We start from the raw sequence: 17,779 nt of genomic DNA, 5'->3' as shown, positions 1-17,779 counted from the left end.
CTCTAAAATTTTCCACTCTCGCTTCACCGCCACCAGCGCCACTCGTTGACAAATTTTTCCCCGTTGGCGACTCAAAATAAGATTCACTCATACTATGTCTGAAGAAGAACCGCAGTCTTTTTCCTTCCCAAGAGAAGAGGAGAAGGTTCTGGCTTACTGGAATGAGATCAACGCGTTCCACAAGTCTCTTGAGCTGACTAAAGGGAAGCCGCAGTTTGCCTTCTACGACGGTCCTCCGTTTGCAACTGGAACCCCCCATTACGGCCATATCCTCGCCTCGACCATCAAGGACATTGTTCCTAGATACGCCACTATGAACGGCTTCTACGTGGAAAGACGCTTTGGCTGGGACACCCACGGACTGCCTGTTGAGCACGAGATCGACAAGAAGCTGGGCATCAAGTGCAAACAAGACGTCCTGGACATGGGCATAGCCAAGTACAACGAGGAGTGCAGGTCGATCGTGATGACGTACGCCGAGGAGTGGAGGAAAACCATCGGCAGACTCGGCAGATGGATCGATTTCGACAACGACTACAAGACGCTGTACCCAGAGTTCATGGAGTCCGAGTGGTGGGCTTTCAAGCAGCTGTTTGAGAAGGGAGCGGTCTACAGAGGTTATAGAGTCATGCCGTACTCCACGGGTGTCACCACTTCGTTATCGAACTTCGAGGCTCAGCTGAACTATAAGGAGGTCAACGATCCAGCCGTCACCGTTGGCTTCCCATTGAAGGACGATCCAAAGACCATCCTTGTCGCCTGGACTACCACTCCGTGGACGCTGCCTTCTAATATCGGTCTCTGTGTGCACCCTGAGTTTGAGTATGCCAAGATCTACGACGAGGAGAAGGACGTCACCTACATCATGCTGGAAGGTCTGATCAAGAGCCTGTACAAGAAGCCAAAGGACGCAAAGTACAAGATTGTCGGCAAGATCCTCGGTAAGGAGATGGACGGCTGGAAATACGAGCCGGCGTTCAACTACTTCTACGACAAGTTCAAGAACACCGGGTTCAGGGTGTACTGCAATACCTTTGTCACAGACGACTCCGGTACCGGTATCGTCCACCAGGCGCCGGCTTTCGGTGAGGTCGACTTCGAGGCTGCCACGGAGGCAGGCGTCATCAACGTGGACCTGGCTCCTCCAAACCCTGTCGACGACGACGGAAGATTCACTCAGGAAGTGACCGACTTTGCTGGACTCTACGTGAAGGATGCCGACAAGGAGATCATCAAGTATCTGACGTCCAACGGACGGATCTTGCTGGCGTCCCAGATCCGACACAGCTACCCATTCTGCTGGAGATCGGACACTCCGCTGCTTTATAGAGCTGTTCCATCGTGGTTTGTGAGAGTCAAGGACATCGTCCCCCAGATGTTGGAGGCTGTCGACAAGACCAGATGGGTTCCTTCGAACATCAAGGATAAGAGATTTTCCAACTGGATTGCCAACGCCAGAGACTGGAACGTCTCCAGAAAAAGATACTGGGGTACCCCGTTGCCGCTGTGGGTTTCGGACGATCTCGAAGAGATCGTCTGTGTTGGCTCTTTGGCTGAGCTGAAAGAACTGACCGGCGACCACTCCATCACAGACATGCACAGAGAAAGTATCGACCATCTGACCATTCCATCCAAGCAGGGCAAGGGCACTCTCAGGAGAATCGAGGACGTGTTCGACTGTTGGTTTGAGTCTGGATCCATGCCGTACGCCTCGAAACACTATCCGTTCGATGAGGACAAGGAGAGGTTCACGGGGGCATTTCCGGCCAACTTTATTTCCGAGGGCTTGGACCAGACCAGAGGCTGGTTCTACACCTTGACGGTGCTGGGAACCCACCTGTTTGGCAAGGCTCCGTACCAGAACGTTATTGTTTCCGGTATTGTTCTTGCTGCTGACGGTAAGAAGATGTCCAAAAGGCTGAAGAACTACCCAGACCCGATGAACGTGCTCAATACGTACGGTGCCGACGCCCTGAGACTGTACTTGATCAACTCGCCTGTTTTGAGGGCCGAGACGCTCAAATTCAAGGAGGAAGGTGTCAAGGAGGTGGTTTCCAAGGTTCTGCTACCATGGTGGAACTCTTACAAGTTCCTGGAAGGACAAGTCGCCCTGCTCAAGAAAAACGAGGGCATCGACTTCAAGTACGATTCAGAGTCCAGATCCGAGAACGTCATGGATCGCTGGCTGCTGGCGTCGATCCAGTCGCTGATCAAGTTTATCCGTGTCGAGATGGAGGAGTACAGACTGTACACGGTGGTTCCTAAGCTGCTGAATTTGATTGACGAGCTGACCAACTGGTACATCCGTTTCAACAGAAAGCGACTGAAGGGAGAAAACGGTGTCGAGGACTGTCTGAAGGCCATGAACACGCTGACCGAGGCGCTGTTCACTCTCGTGAGAGCCATGGCTCCGTTCACGCCGTTCCTGGCCGAGAACATCTACAGCAGAATAAAGGTGCTTTTTGAGGAGCAAACGTTGAAGAAGTACGGCGAGAACACCGACTCTGTGCACTTTTTGTCGTACCCGATTGTCAACGACTCTCTGATCGACGAGAAGATCGAGCTTGCTGTGTCCAGAATGCAGAAGATCATCGACCTGGGCAGAAACATCAGAGAAAAGAAGACCATCTCGCTCAAAACCCCGTTGAAGGAGCTTGTTGTGCTGCACTCCGACCCAGGCTACCTTGAAGACGTCAAGGCATTGCAGAACTACATCAAGGAGGAGCTGAACGTCAGAGATCTGGTCATCACGTCCGACGAAGACAGATTCGCCGTCGAGTACAAGGCCGTCGCCGACTGGCCGGTGCTGGGTAAGAAGCTCAAGAAAGACGCCAAAAAGGTCAAAGACGCTCTGCCGAAACTCACCTCCGACGAGGTCAAGGAGTTCCTCAAGACCGGCAAGGTCGAGGTGGCAGGCATCGACCTCGTGGAGGAGGACTTGGCTGTGCTCAGAGGCTTGCCGGAAGACAAAGTTTCCAGTGGCCAGGAGGTCAGAACCGAGGGAGACGTGCTGGTCATTTTGGACATCAACTTGTACCCAGAGCTGCAATCGGAGGGTCTCGTGAGAGAACTGATCAACAGAATCCAGAGACTGAGAAAGAAGTGCAACCTGCAACAGACCGACGAGGTGCTTGTGCAGCTGGATATCCAGAAGGATCCGATTGGACTGGCCGACGCCATCACGGCCCACCAAAGCGTGCTGCTGAAGGCCACCAGAAGACCGGTCGAGACGTACGCCGAGACGTCGAGCCCTGTGCTCGGCGAGGAGGAGACCAGCATCAGCGATGCTCTGTTGAGGCTGCGGCTGTTGAGACTCGACTAGATTATGTAATTGCCTACGTAAGCAGGAAAAAATCCACCTAGACGAAGAGCTATTTTTTTTTCTTCCTCAAATAAGTACACAGATGTCTTTTGGAGCTCGGTCGCTAGGAGCGTTTGGCGCGGGCTCGCTTGGCGGGTCTTCGGGCACCGGCACTGTGACGTCGGCCGGAACTCTCCAGGACCTGCAGAACGACATTGTGGTCCCCAATGGGCCGGAGGACTCGATCTCGGATCTTGCGTTTTCGCCTGTCGCAGAGTTTCTGGCCGTGTCGTCGTGGGACCGCAAAAACAGAATCTACGAGATCAACACGGGGACAGGACAGGTAGAAGGGCGCGCGCTGTATGAGCATGAGGGCCCCGTTCTGAGCACGCGGTTCTCTCTGGACGGTGCGCGGGTGATCAGTGGAGGAGCCGACAAGCAGGTGCGGCTGTTTGATCTCGCGTCGCAGCAACAGCAGACAATAGGACTACACAGCGACACGGTGAGGGTGGTGCGGTACGTGGAATGCGGGCCTACCAACACACAGTGTGTTGTGAGTGGATCGTGGGACAAGACCATCAAGTACTGGGATATGAGGCAGCAGAACCCGATTTGCACGCTCAACATGCCGGAGCGCGTGTACGCGATGGACTCGTCGCAGAAGCTGCTTGTTGTTGGCACAGCAGAGCGCCATATCGTGACGATCGACCTGAACAACCCGGACAAGATCTTCAGACAGAGCATGTCGCCGCTCAAGTACCAGACGAGAACGATCGCGTGCTATCCGAAGGGCGACGGGTTTGCGGTGGGGTCGATTGAGGGCCGGTGCGGTATTCAGTACGTGGACGAGCTGCAGCAGAAGGAGTTTGGGTTCTCGTTCAAGTGCCAGAGAGAGCAGAAGACGGCGTCGAAGGAGGTGAACATATATTCTCTCAACTCGATTGCGTTCCACCCTGTGCACGGGACGTTTGCCACGGCCGGGTCCGACGGAACGTTCAATTTCTGGGACAAGGACGCACGGCACAGGCTGAAGGGCTATCCGTCGCTGGGCGCCACGATTCCGGTTGTCGGGTTCAACCGCACGGGAACGATCTTTGCGTACGCGTTGAGCTACGACTGGAGCAAGGGCCACGAGTTCAACCGGCCAGACTACCCGAACGTGGTGAGACTGCATCCCTGCAAGGAGGAAGAGGTGAAGCAGCGGCCCAAGAGAAAGTAATGTACAGTAAGTAAACACATCACCGGTAGTGAAATAAAAGATACAAAAGCTGAAACGCTCTATAGATCGCCGGTTCCGACAGACTCTCCCCAGTTGAAGACCTCTGTGAGGCCCAAATTGCCAGCATTTTCCTGGTTCGCCGTGAGAAGCGAGTCGAAATCGAAGATGTCATTAGAGGCGGTGGAGAAGTCATGCAAAAAGGTTGATGCGGTCTGGTCGTTGACGGCAGAACTTGGAACATCAGAGCCCATGTGCGACGAAGACGAAGAAACGGGTCCTTGGACCTTGTTGAGCGACGAGCCGTTGGCGGGCTTTCCCGCCGTGCTCGACAGGATGAACGGCTCGTCCTCCTTGATGGTTGGAGTGGTGATACTGTTCTTTCGCTTGATTCCTTTCTTGCCAGCCATCACTTGAGAGGCACCGACTGCGGACGACTGTGGGGTTTGCTGTGGAGTGGTGTTCTGGGGCGTTGGAGGAATGTTTGTTTGGGGCGTTGGCTGGTTGTTGGCCGGGGTCAGCGGCGTGGCCGGAACAGAGGACGAGTTTTTGCGTGCCTTGCGCGGAGCCTTCTTCTGCTTGCCGTTGGCCGGCGGACCTGCCCCGTTGGCCGGCGACTTGGTCGTCGGAGACGCCTTCGTCGCCGGAGACGCTCTCTGCTGCATGATCGACGCGGCCGCGTGCTGCGGCGGCATCTGGCTCAGCATGGCCGAGTACTCGGCGAACTGCGTGCTGCCAGGAGAGTTCGGGTCCTTTGAGTCCGGCGCGTTGCGATGCACGTCCAAACGTCTGCGGTTCTGCGACTCCATCAGGCGGAGCTGTTTTTCGTAGTCTTTGATGGCGGTATCGTTCACCCTGGTGGCTCCGGGATTGTTCTGTTTGGGCATCTCGTGGAAGAAGTCATTAGGGTTCGAGAAAGTCTGTGGCGGAGGAGGGGGAGGATGCTGCTGGTCGTGCTGCATGTGCACAGACGGCTGGTGCATCTGCTGGTGCATCAGCATCTGCTGCTGGGGCTGGCCCTGGAAGTTTGGAATCATGTACTGGTTGAACTTCTGCTGCGACTGGCCCTGCTGAGCGGCCTGCGCGGCAGCGAACATGGCGTACTGCTGCGGAACACCAAACTGGTTGGGGATCATCATGCCCTGCGGCATAGGCATTGGCGGATGCTGCTGCTGCTGCTGCTGCTGCTGTTGCTGAGAGCTCATGGCCAGGTTGGGCGACGAGGTCTGGGTGATCTCTGTTGCGCTGCCGTTACCAGCGTTGTCCATCCGCTGGCGTTTCGACGGGGACCCTCTCTGCGAAACGGCCTGGGCTGCCACCTGTGCAGCCTGGGCCTGTTGCGCGATCTGTTGCTGCCTGAGCGTGTTCATCTGGGCCTGGGCGGCCGCCTGAGGGTGCATCGGCATGCTCTGGCCCTGCTGTTGCTGCTGCTGGGGCTGGGGCTGTTGCATGCGAGCGTTGACCCGTTGCTGCTGGGCCATCGGGACCTGCTGGGGCGGATGGCCCATTTGCGCCTGCTGCTGCTGCTGTTGCTGCTGGGGCATCAGGACACCGATATCCTGAGCCGCGGAAGTGACCGGGGTGCCGGTCATCGAGGTGTTGTTGCCGTTGATGACCGTGGACGCGGCTGCCACGGCCGCGGCCTGCTGGTTCATCAGATGGTCCTGTTTCTGCTTGAGGTTCACGTAGTGGTAGTACTGCGTTGCGTTTGTGGTTCCGCCGCGCTGGGTGCGGGCGTTGAAGACGTCCCAGAAGATCTGCCACCACTCGTACAGGAAGCCCTGCGGGGCGTCCATGGTCATGAACGACGCCGGCAGGTCGGGGGTGCCCGTGGCGGAGCCGGGCGGCGAGTTCGTCGGTCTTTTTTCGCTGTGGATCACCGGAATGTTGGCCTCCTTGAAAAACGCGCTCGCCGTCGCCGTGAACCCAGACTTGAGGATGAAGTCGTAGACGTAGGCGTTGAGCAACTCCCTGGAGTTGACGGCCGTCGAGTCCGACACGGTGGGCACAGACGATACCGACGACGAGGACGGGTGCTGTGTGTTGTTTGTTCCCGACGAAGAATTGCTCTGCTGGTCGTTCATTGACATATGGCCTTCTGCTGCCTGGGGAGTAGCGTTCTGGCTCATTTCTGTCGGCTGGAAAGGCCCTGTTGTTTACCTGACACAGAGGCGACCGAGAAAGCACAAGTAAATCCTAGGTGCACAAGGGCGCAGGGTGTGCTGAGCAAAGTCGGAGTTTTAGGGTCTGCACAAACTGGCACTAAAAGTCTCCTGTTGTACAAACGGGTACTGTCACTAGTGTCACCGAGTTCTAATCTAACACCGCCGCTTTGTCGTCGTGGACAGGTGTGGCTTAGGCTGCGAGCTGTATGCACTGGTTTCAAATAGCACCCACGGAAATCAAGTCAACCTCCACTAGGAAAAAAAGCTATTTTTCTGTCTACTTGAATGGTTCAACAGCCTTCCCTGGACTCACTCGTGGGCCGGGTAACCCGCAAAGATTGACAGTTTCCCTGAATTTTGTTGCGGGCACCGACCGAAATTCGCGGCCAGGGTAGTGCGCGAAGTACTATTCCTGTTTGGGTCTGGCGAAGCCACACCGGAGCTGCGACAAAACCACTGTCGCGAGCACAGCCACCAGGGTCGCAGAGCTCGCCGCGGTGCTCGGGTACACGTTCCAGCACCACTCGTGGACCGCCACGAGGGCCGTCTGCACGTACCACGGCAGACGGCCAAGCTGCAGCAGCATCGGCAGCGAGTACATGTACCAGGCCAGGAACTGGTAGTGCAGCGAGCGCGCGAACAGGACGCCGAGCAGGTTCGACGTCGCCATCACCCAGAAGACGTACGTGCCGCTTTCTGGGGAGAGAATCACGTTCCCGGGGCCTATGGTGTCTTTGTGGAAAATCAGTGCGTCCTTGATAAATCTGGCTCTTGGTTTTCCCGTGACGGATTTATTGGTCCACTTGCACACCGCGAAAAACGTGAGCGCGGCCGTCTGCGCGAGCAGCAGCGACGTGTGGAACTCGCGGCTGCGGAAAACGGGCTCCGGCACGAATTTCCAGTTGACCGTCCAGCGATACAGGAACGCACGGCTGAAGTCGAACGCGTTCCGCAGGAAGTGTGCTCTTGTGGACTCCGAGGCCGCCAGGAAGTTCCAGTTGATGCCTGCTTGCACCGCACACCCGAAACCAGCCACCGCGAGCGTGTGCAGCAGGTTCTCGCCCAGAATCATGTACACCACCACCAGGTAGCCCGGCAGGTACAGCAGAGCGTTCATCTTGACGCTGACGGCGGAGCTGAACAGCTGTGCGCTGAAGAAGGTGAGCACGACGCCCAGAACGCTCTTGCGGCGCCGCAAGACCGCGGCCTGCTGCAGAACCACGATCGTGGCCACCATCAAAAACGTGGCAAAACAGTCGTTGAAAAGCCGCAGCACGTAGATCGAGTGCAACCGTTTGGACAGACATAGAAAATACAGCACGTACGGCTTGAGCCGCACGTTTGTCTGGAAATACGCCACCAGCGTCAGCACAAACGTCGCCAGATACAGATACCGGAAAATCTGCTGGCCAACGTGTACGTTGTCCATCCCGTTGGTGAACCACTTCATCCACGAGTATATGTAGACATGTCCGCCGGGATACACAATTGGGCCTGTATCGCCGCTGATTTTGGCGTAGTCGAGCTCTCCGGCCTCGATTTGGCCGATCTGCTGCATGTACGTGCTGTAGTCGATCTCGGTGTAGGGCACAAAGTGGATCACGGCCTTGAGAACAAGCGACTCTGCGACGGTCAGCAGGACGGCAATTGGCACGGAGAACTCGGGGTTGTTGAACAGCGACCACAGGCCAAATTTGATGTCGCCCAGAACGTTCTCCAAGTTGAGCTCAGGCTGCGTCTCGGGCTGGATATCGGGACTAGCATCTGCCATCGTACATACGCTCCTGATCTGAAAATTAAATAAAATGACAATTTTCTATACAGCGCACACCTCGCACCACGGTTTTTCATCTGGAGAGCTGGCTATTTCTCGTGTGCAGTCTCATGAGAGTCTCGGGGGACGTGATTCCCGCGAGCTCGTGGCTGGTGCGGATCATCTGCGACGACGACCTGTGCGACGCCTCGCCCGAGACCACCATGTTCTGTCTGAGCGTTTCGAGCGGCGACTTGTGGCCCGGCGTGAGCTTGTCGATCACCCTTTTGATCGTATTTCTCCTTGGCCGCGTGGCGAGCGACTCGTCTGCCTCGACGTCCTTCTTTTCGTCGGTGAGGACGTCTTCGGACTGGGACGTGCCAGAGGCCGACTCCGACGCCATTTTGTTGGTTGTGACGTCTGTTGGGTCGTAGTCTTCCGAGTAGCTGCTGTAGGCGCCCATGGCCACACATTCTCTGATGATGTCTATGTCCTTTGGTCTGTAGAGTCTATTGAATATCTCGTAGGTGAGGCGCGGCAGCACCGACAGCAGGACGCCGACAAAAAACGTGCACCAGAAGGCCACCGTTCCGTAGCAGTTGGAGGCAGCTTTGTAAAACTCCTGCGACGCAAGCGACGAGGTCCAGATTCCTGTCCAGAAGAAGATGAACAGAATCGAGAGGCCCACAATCAGCACAGACAGCCAATCCCATCGTTTCTGCATCAGCAGCACGTACAGGTCGCACGCGGCCACGGAAATGTGCGCGCAGAAAACACCGACCCAGAATCGGTGGTCCACGTTCAGTCCTTCCTGGTTGACGAAAGCGGCGGAGCGGAACAGGAACCACGGGAAGAAGAAGGCGATGAACGACTGGAAGAGACCGTCCGCCATGTAGTACAGAAACCGGAACGGCGACCACTCTTTCCCGAGGATCCCCGTGCGGTACAGTTCTGGATTCAGCAGCGACACGTGCGCAGGAACGTCCTGGTCGAGAATCCCCAGGAAAATCACGGGCAGAGACGTGAACGCCATGTTGAAAAACATCAGGTACGTGTACTCGTACAGGTACGAGCCGTCGAAATTGTTGAAGATGCCGTACCAGAACAGAGCCATCACAAAATTGACGTTCTTGTAGAAAAAGCACGTGATCATCTCGCCGAGTCTCTTGTACGACCAGCGTCCGTGCACGATCAGCAGTCTGACAAGGAACCGGAACTGGCCAATGGCGTAGTCGCTCGACATGACGGCCTGGCGGCCCTCTTCTCCGGCGATGCCGACTCCCACGTTTGCGGCCTGGATCATGGCCACGTCGTTGGCCCCGTCGCCGATGGCCAGAGCCATCACCTTCAGCGTGTCCTTGACCATCATGACGACCTGTGCTTTCTGAGCAGGAGACACTCTGCAGCAGAGAACAGAGCGGCACTGTTTGCAGAGGAGAAGGAATTTCAGCTTCAGATCGGAATCTTCCAAAATTTGCTCCAACGAAGCACCGTCAACTATGATCGCGTAGTCGCCGCTAGGAGGAGAATGATCTTTTCTGGCGAGCGCAAGATCTTTCTTCGTGCCCTCCATGCCAAACTTTTCCGACAAATAGCGCGGCACCAGCGCCGATGCTCCGTCCTTCTCGGATGCTCCTTCGCTGGCCTTGATCACCAGCAGCTCCATGTCGTTGTCCAGCAAATTGCACGAAAACCCAATGTTGATTGCCGTCTCCACCTTGTCACCAGTGAGCACCCAGAGCTTGATTCCTGCCTTTGAGAGGGTCGAGATCGAGTCCGGCACACCGTCCTGCAAACGGTCTTCGATGGCCGTTCCTCCCAGTAGCGTCAGACCTCTCTCGAGCTCGTCCGCCAGGGTCTCCATGCGCTCCTCTCTGTTAGCTTCGATCGACACACTGGCCTCTTTGTATTGCGAATGCCATCTGCTAAATTCCTTTTCGCTGATCTCTTTTTCCGCAACACACAGCGTTCTCAGTCCTTCCTGTGCATACTCGCTCAGATGTATGGCTGTTTTGCTGAGCATTTCCTGGTCGGCCTTGGGATCCAGTCTCTCGTAGATCACGTTGTCAGCACCCTTGGAATACAGCACGATGCGGCCTTCTGGAGTCCGCAAAATCACCGACATTCGTTTCCTGGTGGAGTTGAACGGAATCACCTCCAAAAGCTCATATTCCAGCGGCCGCTTCGAGTCGTACATCGTCACAACGGGACCCTTCCTTGTACGTTCCCGGAAAACAATGCCCAGATCTCTGGCAACGGCCACCAGCGCAGCCTCGTCAGGAGACTCGGCCTTGAACTCCAGATACCCGTCCTCGTCCTTTTCGGTGATCACCGTGTGACACAGTGCGAGAACAAGCATGAAGTTCTCGTTCGCTCTCTTGCGCGACTCGTCCGCAGACGGACCGACGTCCTTGAGGAACTCGCTCGAGACGAAAGTGAGTTTTTCCGCGTCGAACTGGTCGTTGCCGATGTTCTCCAGCTGTGAAATCATGTCTTTTCTGTCCTGAGTGATGATCTTGCGCATCTTCTCAACTTCCTCCACCACATTGACGCCAGCACGTTTGTCCATCCCCTGCTGGGCTTCCGTGTACGCCAGACCGTACGACTTGCCCGCAATGGTACACTTCTTGAACTCCATCACGTTCTGGGTCAAGGTGCCGGTCTTGTCGCTGAAAATGTACTCTATCTGGCCGAGATCGTCGGATATGTTCCACGATTTCGGCGTGCAGGGAAAGTCCAGCCGCGGATAGTACATTCTGACGTCCGCGTAGATGAAGAACGCCTGTAGCGTTTTGATGATCTCGATAGAGATATAGAGAGAAATAGGCACGAGCGTCTGGTACAAGATGAGGGCCACGAAGAAGGCGACCACACCGTTGGCCGCGGAACTCCAGCCGGCCGGCGGCTCGTACTCAAAGTAGTCGAACGAGGTGCCTTTCCGGTCGTAAAACAGCCCGTTGATCAAACCAGAAATGAAACACAGGAAAAATAGCACGGCGAAGTTGATAATCACAGACAAGTTCAGCTGGCTCGACATCCTGGACTTCTTGGTGGGCGTGATGCCCGAGTTGAGCATGATTTTGGTGTCGTTTCCGGTGGCAACCACACAGCAGAGAGCCCATTTTGTGTTTCTCAAGGTGGATCCTCGTAACAGAATGTTGTCGTATGTCACTGGCTCCTGGGCCTCGTGTCCGTGCGCGTCCGACTGCGACTCGTACGCCGTGTATTTGACCACTCCTCTGAACTTGTACAGGTTGGCGTTGGGAGGCTCTGTTTCGACCACCATCTGCACTCTCTCGAAGTCGGCCGCGTGTTTCAGGCCCACACCGCAGAGCAGAGAGTGTTTGGTCTTGAGGTTGGTTTCTCCGTCCAGGTTCTTTGTTTCGACGTAGCACTCGCCAAACTCGTCGCTGGTCGCCAGCAAAATGCCGTCCGCAGGCACTTCTTCGTTGTTTCTCACTCTAATTATGTCGCCGACAGAGATGTTTTTCCAGAAGTTGTTTTGGAACCTGTGTGTCATGGTTGGAGCGATGTTGGGGTTCGACACGGTGTTGGGATGAAACGGCGACAATTTGGCGTGTCTGGATCTGGCAGTCGACACCGACGGTCTAGGGGTATTGGGCAGAGACGAGCCGACGGTGACCACGCGTTCCAGATCGCTCGTCAGCAGGGCGTTCATCTGCGCGCGTTTCTTGGACTGGCCGGAGACTAGGTACAACACGGTGTTGGTCGCTCTTGTGCACGCTTTCTTGAACCTGCGCCAGGGCCCCACACGGTCCACGGCGACGTTCGGGTTGTTCATCCCCATCAGCAAGTGGATCCGCGAGTTGTTGAGCTCCATGTCGGAGGCGCCTCTTCTGTAGTCCTCGAACGCGTCCTTGATGGCCGTCAGAACGACAATCACAATGAGCGGCACAGCCTGCATCCCGGGACTTTGCACTCCAAATATCTGGAAAGCTCCCAAAATGATGATGAACAGGAAGTACGAGTTGGCGATGTTGGTGAACTGGAAAAAGATGTTCTTCGGCAGGAACGACAGCGGCGTGTACTTGGTGGTGCGGATCTTGTTTCTGGGGTATTTTGTCCTCGGAAGCTTGGTCTCGGGATCGACCATGTCCTCCGGAAGCGGAAGATTGACGAATATGCGTCGCTGCTCAGAGCGCGGCTCGTGTTTTTTGTTGTATCGCCACTGCCACCAGTGTGGTTTGTCCGCTTTGGCCTCCATTTGTAAATTTCGCGGGTTGTCTGTAGCGAAGAGAGCTGGTATTAGGCTGATTAATTATTTGTGCTCCGTAAATTAACTTTCAATTCCGAGAAACGAAAATATCTGGTATCATGCGAACGGATCAGGATTCGGGGTTGCGGTGCAACGTATGAGCTGTCTGCAATAACCGAACGGGCTGCGGTCTTTGCTGGCTGAGGGGGACGAAACAGAAGAAGAGGTTGTCTGTTGTAGCAGTTGAACTTTTTTGTGGCTTGTGCTTATATAACCAATGGAGGCGGATGCAGACCTGGCGGATGGCTGATCCGACAAGAGGTATAGGGGCGCAAGAGGGACCAAACGGCACTGGGACGCCCTGCAGGCCACCAGCAGGGCAGATCGCAGGGCAGATCGCAGGGCTGTTGTGCTCCGCACGAGGTCGCTGCCCCGGTCTGGTGGACGGCCTCAGGAAAACCCGGTCGCGCTCATAACCACACCAACTTTTCTTCGACGCTGAAAAATTCTCCAATTTCTCCATCAAGTCAACCAACAACATGGCATCTGAGAAAATTGAGGAAATCGTCGAAGAACAAATCCCAGACGGAGCTGAGGTCCACGTGCTGTCCAAGAACGAGAAAAAGGCCAGACAGATGATCCTGAAGCTGGGTCTGAAGCAGGTCAAGGGCATCACCAGAGTCACCTTCAGAAAGAAGGGCAACTTCATTCTGGCCATTGACAACCCAGAGGTGTACAGGTCCGTGGCCGGCTCGTACGTCGTGTTCGGAGAGGCCAAGGTCGAGGACTTGAACAAGAGATACGCCGAGGCTGCTGCTGCCCAGGAAGCTGCGCAACAGGCCGCTGCTGCAGTCAAGGAGGGAGACGCTCCAAAGGACCCAGAATCCATCACCGCAGACCTGCAGGCCGCCTCGTTGGCCGACAAGTCTGCTCCTGCCGAGGACGACGACGAGGAGGTCGACGAGACGGGCCTGGACTCGGGCGATATCGAGATCATTGTTGAGCAAACCAACGTCTCCAGAGCCAAGGCTGTGAAGGCCTTGAAAGAGCACAACGGAGACATGGTCAATGCCATCATGTCGCTGACTTCCTAAATAGAGTGGGTATCTGATTAAACTAGGTAGTCTTGTCTACTACTTGTGTGTGGTTTTCCGTGTCCTGCGCCAACTCTGCGCCGTTCAGCGTGCCGCACTTGGGACACACGTACTTCACCTGTGCTGCCTCCACTCCCTTGGGAGCCAGCCCGTTGTGCTGCAGACATGACCTGCAAATGAGCGCGTACCGCATGTCCGGGCCCAGCTCGTCGCTGCCGAGCAGCAGGCTGAAAAACTGGTCGTAGAACGTCTTGGTGTCCTTGGAGGCAGAGTCGAGACTCGGGGCCTTTCCGTCCTTGATCAGCTGCAAATACTCCTGTTTCTGTCTGTTGATCTCCTGCGCCTGGGTCTCGAGCTCTTTCAGGTCCTCGCCGTTGGAGAACCTGCTGAGCAGCTCGTGTGTTTTGTCGAAATTGGTTTTTTCCTTGAGCTCTGCGATTTTTTCCTGATGCTGCTCCTTGAGTGTTTCCAGTCTGCGCTCGGTGCTGGTTATGAGGTAGTTGTAGAAGCGGCCAATCGCGATGTAAACCAACACTATCACCGCGGGAGGAAGGGCAATATGCGCCCATTGGCCTCTGGAAAGCCTCTCTGCCCGCAAGTACAGGTAGAATGCGTAACTGGAGTATATGGCAAACAAGTAGAGAACGGCGGCCCTTCGGTAGTGCGCCTTGTTGTTCCTGTAGCGATGAAGTGCTTTTTCCTTGCTGAGGATCTTATTGGACAGAGTTTTGAGACTTTTTTCGAACTTGGTGGCGTCGAAGCCTTTGGATCTGAACACCGATAGCATGACAAAAAATACACCGATTTTATCTATTTTATTTATTTTATTTATTTTACCTTATTTATTTGATTTACGCGTTATGCCCTCGAGACTAGTGTCCACAGAAAAAGCGTCCGAGAGCGTAAAAACACCCATGCAGCCCGTGCCGGACGACCTGCCCTCCATAGTGTGCACAAAATGGGGCTCGATGCTGCTGGAAATACAGGGAGAGCTGAATCTGCCCCCGAACAAGCCTGAGGGTCTCAACGAGCACGAGGAGAAACTGTTCACGAAATTCGCGTACCCAAGCCTCGTGGCAGAGAACGAGCGGCTGGTGCGCGACGCGGTCAAATTCGGGAGGCTGGAGATCGAAAAGGACATGAACAGAGCGACGCTGTACATCAGCACGTCCCAGCGTCTCGTCGGGACTGTGGAGACGATCGACCCGCCGTTGGGACTGCTCAAGACAGACATCGATGAAACGGGCAAGTGCGAGTTTGTGGACGTCATCAGGAAGAAAGTGGTGTTCAGGCTGCGACCATTGCCTATTATGTGAAGGCGTAATCACACGCTACTCAGGGGCGGCTGTCTGGCGAACCAGGACCCGTGGAAGCTCGCACAGTGTTCGAGGAGCCAATATGGACGTCCACTTTGGGGAACTGTGTCTCATTCTGCCCAATCAGGCAGTATAATGGCCTGCACCAGACGTGTCAAGTTCCTGAGCTGTTTGTGGTGGTTGCGGTCGCCTGCAACCACACCCGCTTCCGAGCCACATATATATTGGCCCCTCGCTCCAGCTCGTTCCTTTGACGTCCCGATCGGGAAACCGGGCTGTGCACGGTCTGGGGTCGAGCACCTTCCTGATTTGGGCGTGAAAGGTGGAAAGCCAGACGAGCGGACGATGCTGTTGCGCAGGCAATGTAATCGATAGCACAAATGTGAAACGAGGATGCATTGGCGATAGGGATTTGGCGAGGGCCTCTTTGGCCGGACAGACGTATATAAGGCGGGCTGGATCCTGTTTGCTATGCATTAACATCTTCACTTCAATCGTTCCGACAATGATCTTTAACCGTGCTGCCATCTATGCTATGATTCTTGCTGTTGCCTACGCTGCTCCTGTTGCAGAGGCCGAGGCCGAGCCGCTGCCGGAGGCCAACGCCTTGCCAGGCTGGGGCTGGCACAGAGTGAACAGGAACGAGGTGATTTTCAAGAGAGAGGCGTCGCCGGACGCTGAGGCTGAGGCCGGCTGGGGCTGGCACAGGGTGTCGCGCAACGAGGTGATCTTCAAAAGAGAGGCCGAGTCCAGCTGAAGGTGCCCAGGATTTGCTTGATTTCCCGGTGGCATTTCTACGCTGCCGGGCTGGTGGCTCTAGATTCGACTATGAACTATTTATACCCAAGACACTAAAGCTATATCGCAATTTATTTCTTAATTGACCTGGTTGAGTTTACCATTTATTTAATTATTTGATCTATTAAATTTATCACTTATTTATTCACTTATTTATTCACTAAAATATTCCCTTATTTATTCACTTGTATTATTTGCCATGCCAGGGGACGACCGAATACCGCCAAAGCCCACGCCGACGACCCTGCGTCTCGTCACCTTCAACGTCAATGGCATCAAGACTCTCAAAAACTACTTTCCCTGGACGCTGGTGTCGAACTACTCCCAGATGCTAAACATGATGAACATCGACGTGATCACCCTCCAGGAGCTCAAGGTGCAGCGGCCGGACGTCGATCTGAGCATTGCCGACGTCGACGGCTACCGCAGCTTCATCAGCGTGCCCATCTCGAAGAAGGGCTACTCTGGAGTGAGTGTTTATGTGCGGAAGCCACGTGACGACGAGCCCGAGATGGTGAAAAAGTGTCTCACCGTGGTGCGTGTCGAGGAGGGCATCACAGGGATCCTGCCGCACCAGAAAAAGCACGTCTCGTTCAAAGAGGCGTACGGCGACCCGGCCCTCCAGCACACGTGCATCGGTGGCTATCCCGACCACAGAAACATGTACGACAAGTTCCGCAAGCTCGACAGCGAGGGCAGGTGTGTGATCATCGAGCTCAACTTCAACATCGTCGTGATCAGCGTCTACTGTCCGGCCAACAGTCTCGGCACCGACGAGGGCGAGGAGTTCCGGCTGCTGTTTCTGCGGTGTTTGTTCGAACGGGCGCGCAATCTGCGTGCCATGGGCAAAAAAGTGGTCGTCATGGGCGACATCAACGTGTGTATCGATCTCATCGACAGCGACGATACCATCAAGCAGGGCTTCAAGGAGCGCCGCTTAGTGAAAGCGCAAGACTACAGCGACTTCGAGACGCTAAACGCGGAGCAGGTGCTGGCTTTCAAGCACTCTGCTCCCCATCGCGAGCTGGTGAACCAGTACGTGAAAGACACCACCGGAATGCGGCCCGACGCCGACTCGCACGTGCTGCACGACGTTGTGCGCGAGAAACAGGGCCGCCGGCTCAAGATGTACACGGTCTGGAGCACGTTCAAAAGCAATCGGCCGCTTAACGTCGGGTCCCGCATCGACCTCATCCTTGCTACGTCGCAGCTCGCGTCGCTGGTCAGCCAGGCCGACATCTGGCCGTTTCTGCACGGGTCCGATCACTGTCCCGTTCACGCCGACTTTGAGCTGGCGGAGCTTGAGTTCTCGCCCGAAGAAGACCGCTCGGCAGAGTACGCGGCCAAGTCGAACTGGTTCGAGGCCAAAAATTTCTACGGACTGCATACTAGAGGTAGTATCGACAAGTTCTTTCGCAAAAGGGAGCCGAGCCATCACGAGACGGTTCAAACTGAGCGAGATGACCGAGAGAGCGGAAGTGATAGTGCAACGCAGGGCTACAACTCGCGCAAAAGAGCGCGCAAGGACCGGCCCGACCAGCTCTCTATTTCAGACTTCTTCTTCAGGTCAGACTCGGACTCGCAGCCTGCTGACGACGACAGGGCGAAACCAAAAATCTCCGTTCGCGACTTCACCGAAATGCTCGGCCAGTCCGGCGCGTGCGCCCCACAGTGCCGCCATGGCGAGCCGTGCGCGCTGCGAACGGTCAAGACGGAGAAAAATAAGGGGAAAAAATTCTGGTGCTGTCCGCGCGCAACACGGACCGAGTCGTGGTCGGCAGAGCCTGCAGAGCGAGGCGAGACAGACGCCATGGATGAGTACAACTGCGGCTTCTTCAAATGGGCAAGCAGGTGAGAGCTGCTTCCACACCCGTGCACCAGGACCAGTTCACGGCTGTGGAGTGCAAAAAAAAAAATCTG

At 55.5% G+C, this 17,779-nt stretch overlaps 10 protein-coding genes across 10 annotated transcripts; 6 read left to right on the top strand and 4 right to left on the bottom strand.

Moving 5' to 3' along the window:
• Nucleotides 1-94: 94 nt before the first annotated feature.
• KL928_003103 (uncharacterized protein) lies at nt 95-3,322 on the top strand (the record flags this gene model as incomplete). Its single annotated transcript, XM_043203654.1, has 1 exon — nt 95-3,322. The coding sequence occupies one exon, from the start codon at nt 95-97 to the stop codon at nt 3,320-3,322; it is 3,228 nt and encodes a 1,075-aa protein (XP_043059356.1).
• An 82-nt stretch (nt 3,323-3,404) lies between these two features.
• KL928_003102 (uncharacterized protein) lies at nt 3,405-4,520 on the top strand (the record flags this gene model as incomplete). The annotated part of the gene is made up of 1 exon (XM_043203653.1): nt 3,405-4,520. One exon carries the CDS (start codon nt 3,405-3,407, stop codon nt 4,518-4,520), a length of 1,116 nt encoding a protein of 371 aa, XP_043059355.1.
• A 59-nt stretch (nt 4,521-4,579) lies between these two features.
• On the bottom strand, nt 4,580-6,646 carry KL928_003101 (uncharacterized protein; the record flags this gene model as incomplete). The annotated part of the gene is made up of 1 exon (XM_043203652.1): nt 4,580-6,646. One exon carries the CDS (start codon nt 6,644-6,646, stop codon nt 4,580-4,582), a length of 2,067 nt encoding a protein of 688 aa, XP_043059354.1.
• A 321-nt stretch (nt 6,647-6,967) lies between these two features.
• KL928_003100 (uncharacterized protein) lies at nt 6,968-7,441 on the top strand (the record flags this gene model as incomplete). Its single annotated transcript, XM_043203651.1, has 2 exons — nt 6,968-7,006; nt 7,073-7,441. The coding sequence occupies 2 exons, from the start codon at nt 6,968-6,970 to the stop codon at nt 7,439-7,441; spliced, it is 408 nt and encodes a 135-aa protein (XP_043059353.1).
• A 32-nt stretch (nt 7,442-7,473) lies between these two features.
• KL928_003099 (uncharacterized protein) lies at nt 7,474-8,453 on the bottom strand (the record flags this gene model as incomplete). Its single annotated transcript, XM_043203648.1, has 2 exons — nt 7,474-8,176; nt 8,245-8,453. 2 exons carry the CDS (start codon nt 8,451-8,453, stop codon nt 7,474-7,476), a joined length of 912 nt encoding a protein of 303 aa, XP_043059352.1.
• Nucleotides 8,454-8,529: 76 nt separating this feature from the next.
• KL928_003098 (uncharacterized protein) lies at nt 8,530-12,660 on the bottom strand (the record flags this gene model as incomplete). Its single annotated transcript, XM_043203647.1, has 1 exon — nt 8,530-12,660. One exon carries the CDS (start codon nt 12,658-12,660, stop codon nt 8,530-8,532), a length of 4,131 nt encoding a protein of 1,376 aa, XP_043059351.1.
• Nucleotides 12,661-13,190: 530 nt separating this feature from the next.
• Nucleotides 13,191-13,745, top strand: KL928_003097 (uncharacterized protein; the record flags this gene model as incomplete). Its single annotated transcript, XM_043203646.1, has 1 exon — nt 13,191-13,745. One exon carries the CDS (start codon nt 13,191-13,193, stop codon nt 13,743-13,745), a length of 555 nt encoding a protein of 184 aa, XP_043059350.1.
• A 22-nt stretch (nt 13,746-13,767) lies between these two features.
• On the bottom strand, nt 13,768-14,532 carry KL928_003096 (uncharacterized protein; the record flags this gene model as incomplete). The annotated part of the gene is made up of 1 exon (XM_043203645.1): nt 13,768-14,532. One exon carries the CDS (start codon nt 14,530-14,532, stop codon nt 13,768-13,770), a length of 765 nt encoding a protein of 254 aa, XP_043059349.1.
• Nucleotides 14,533-14,659: 127 nt separating this feature from the next.
• On the top strand, nt 14,660-15,818 carry KL928_003095 (uncharacterized protein; the record flags this gene model as incomplete). The annotated part of the gene is made up of 2 exons (XM_043203644.1): nt 14,660-15,010; nt 15,384-15,818. The coding sequence occupies 2 exons, from the start codon at nt 14,660-14,662 to the stop codon at nt 15,816-15,818; spliced, it is 786 nt and encodes a 261-aa protein (XP_043059348.1).
• Nucleotides 15,819-16,058: 240 nt separating this feature from the next.
• On the top strand, nt 16,059-17,714 carry KL928_003094 (uncharacterized protein; the record flags this gene model as incomplete). The annotated part of the gene is made up of 1 exon (XM_043203643.1): nt 16,059-17,714. One exon carries the CDS (start codon nt 16,059-16,061, stop codon nt 17,712-17,714), a length of 1,656 nt encoding a protein of 551 aa, XP_043059347.1.
• Nucleotides 17,715-17,779: the final 65 nt, after the last annotated feature.

This window comes from Ogataea angusta (genome assembly GCF_019207475.1).
Source record: "Ogataea angusta isolate 61-244 chromosome Unknown 61-244_NODE_6_length_652341_cov_89.526226, whole genome shotgun sequence".
NCBI classification, from domain to species: Eukaryota; Fungi; Ascomycota; class Pichiomycetes; order Pichiales; family Pichiaceae; genus Ogataea; species Ogataea angusta.
This window is presented reverse-complemented; position numbering and strand designations above follow the sequence as displayed.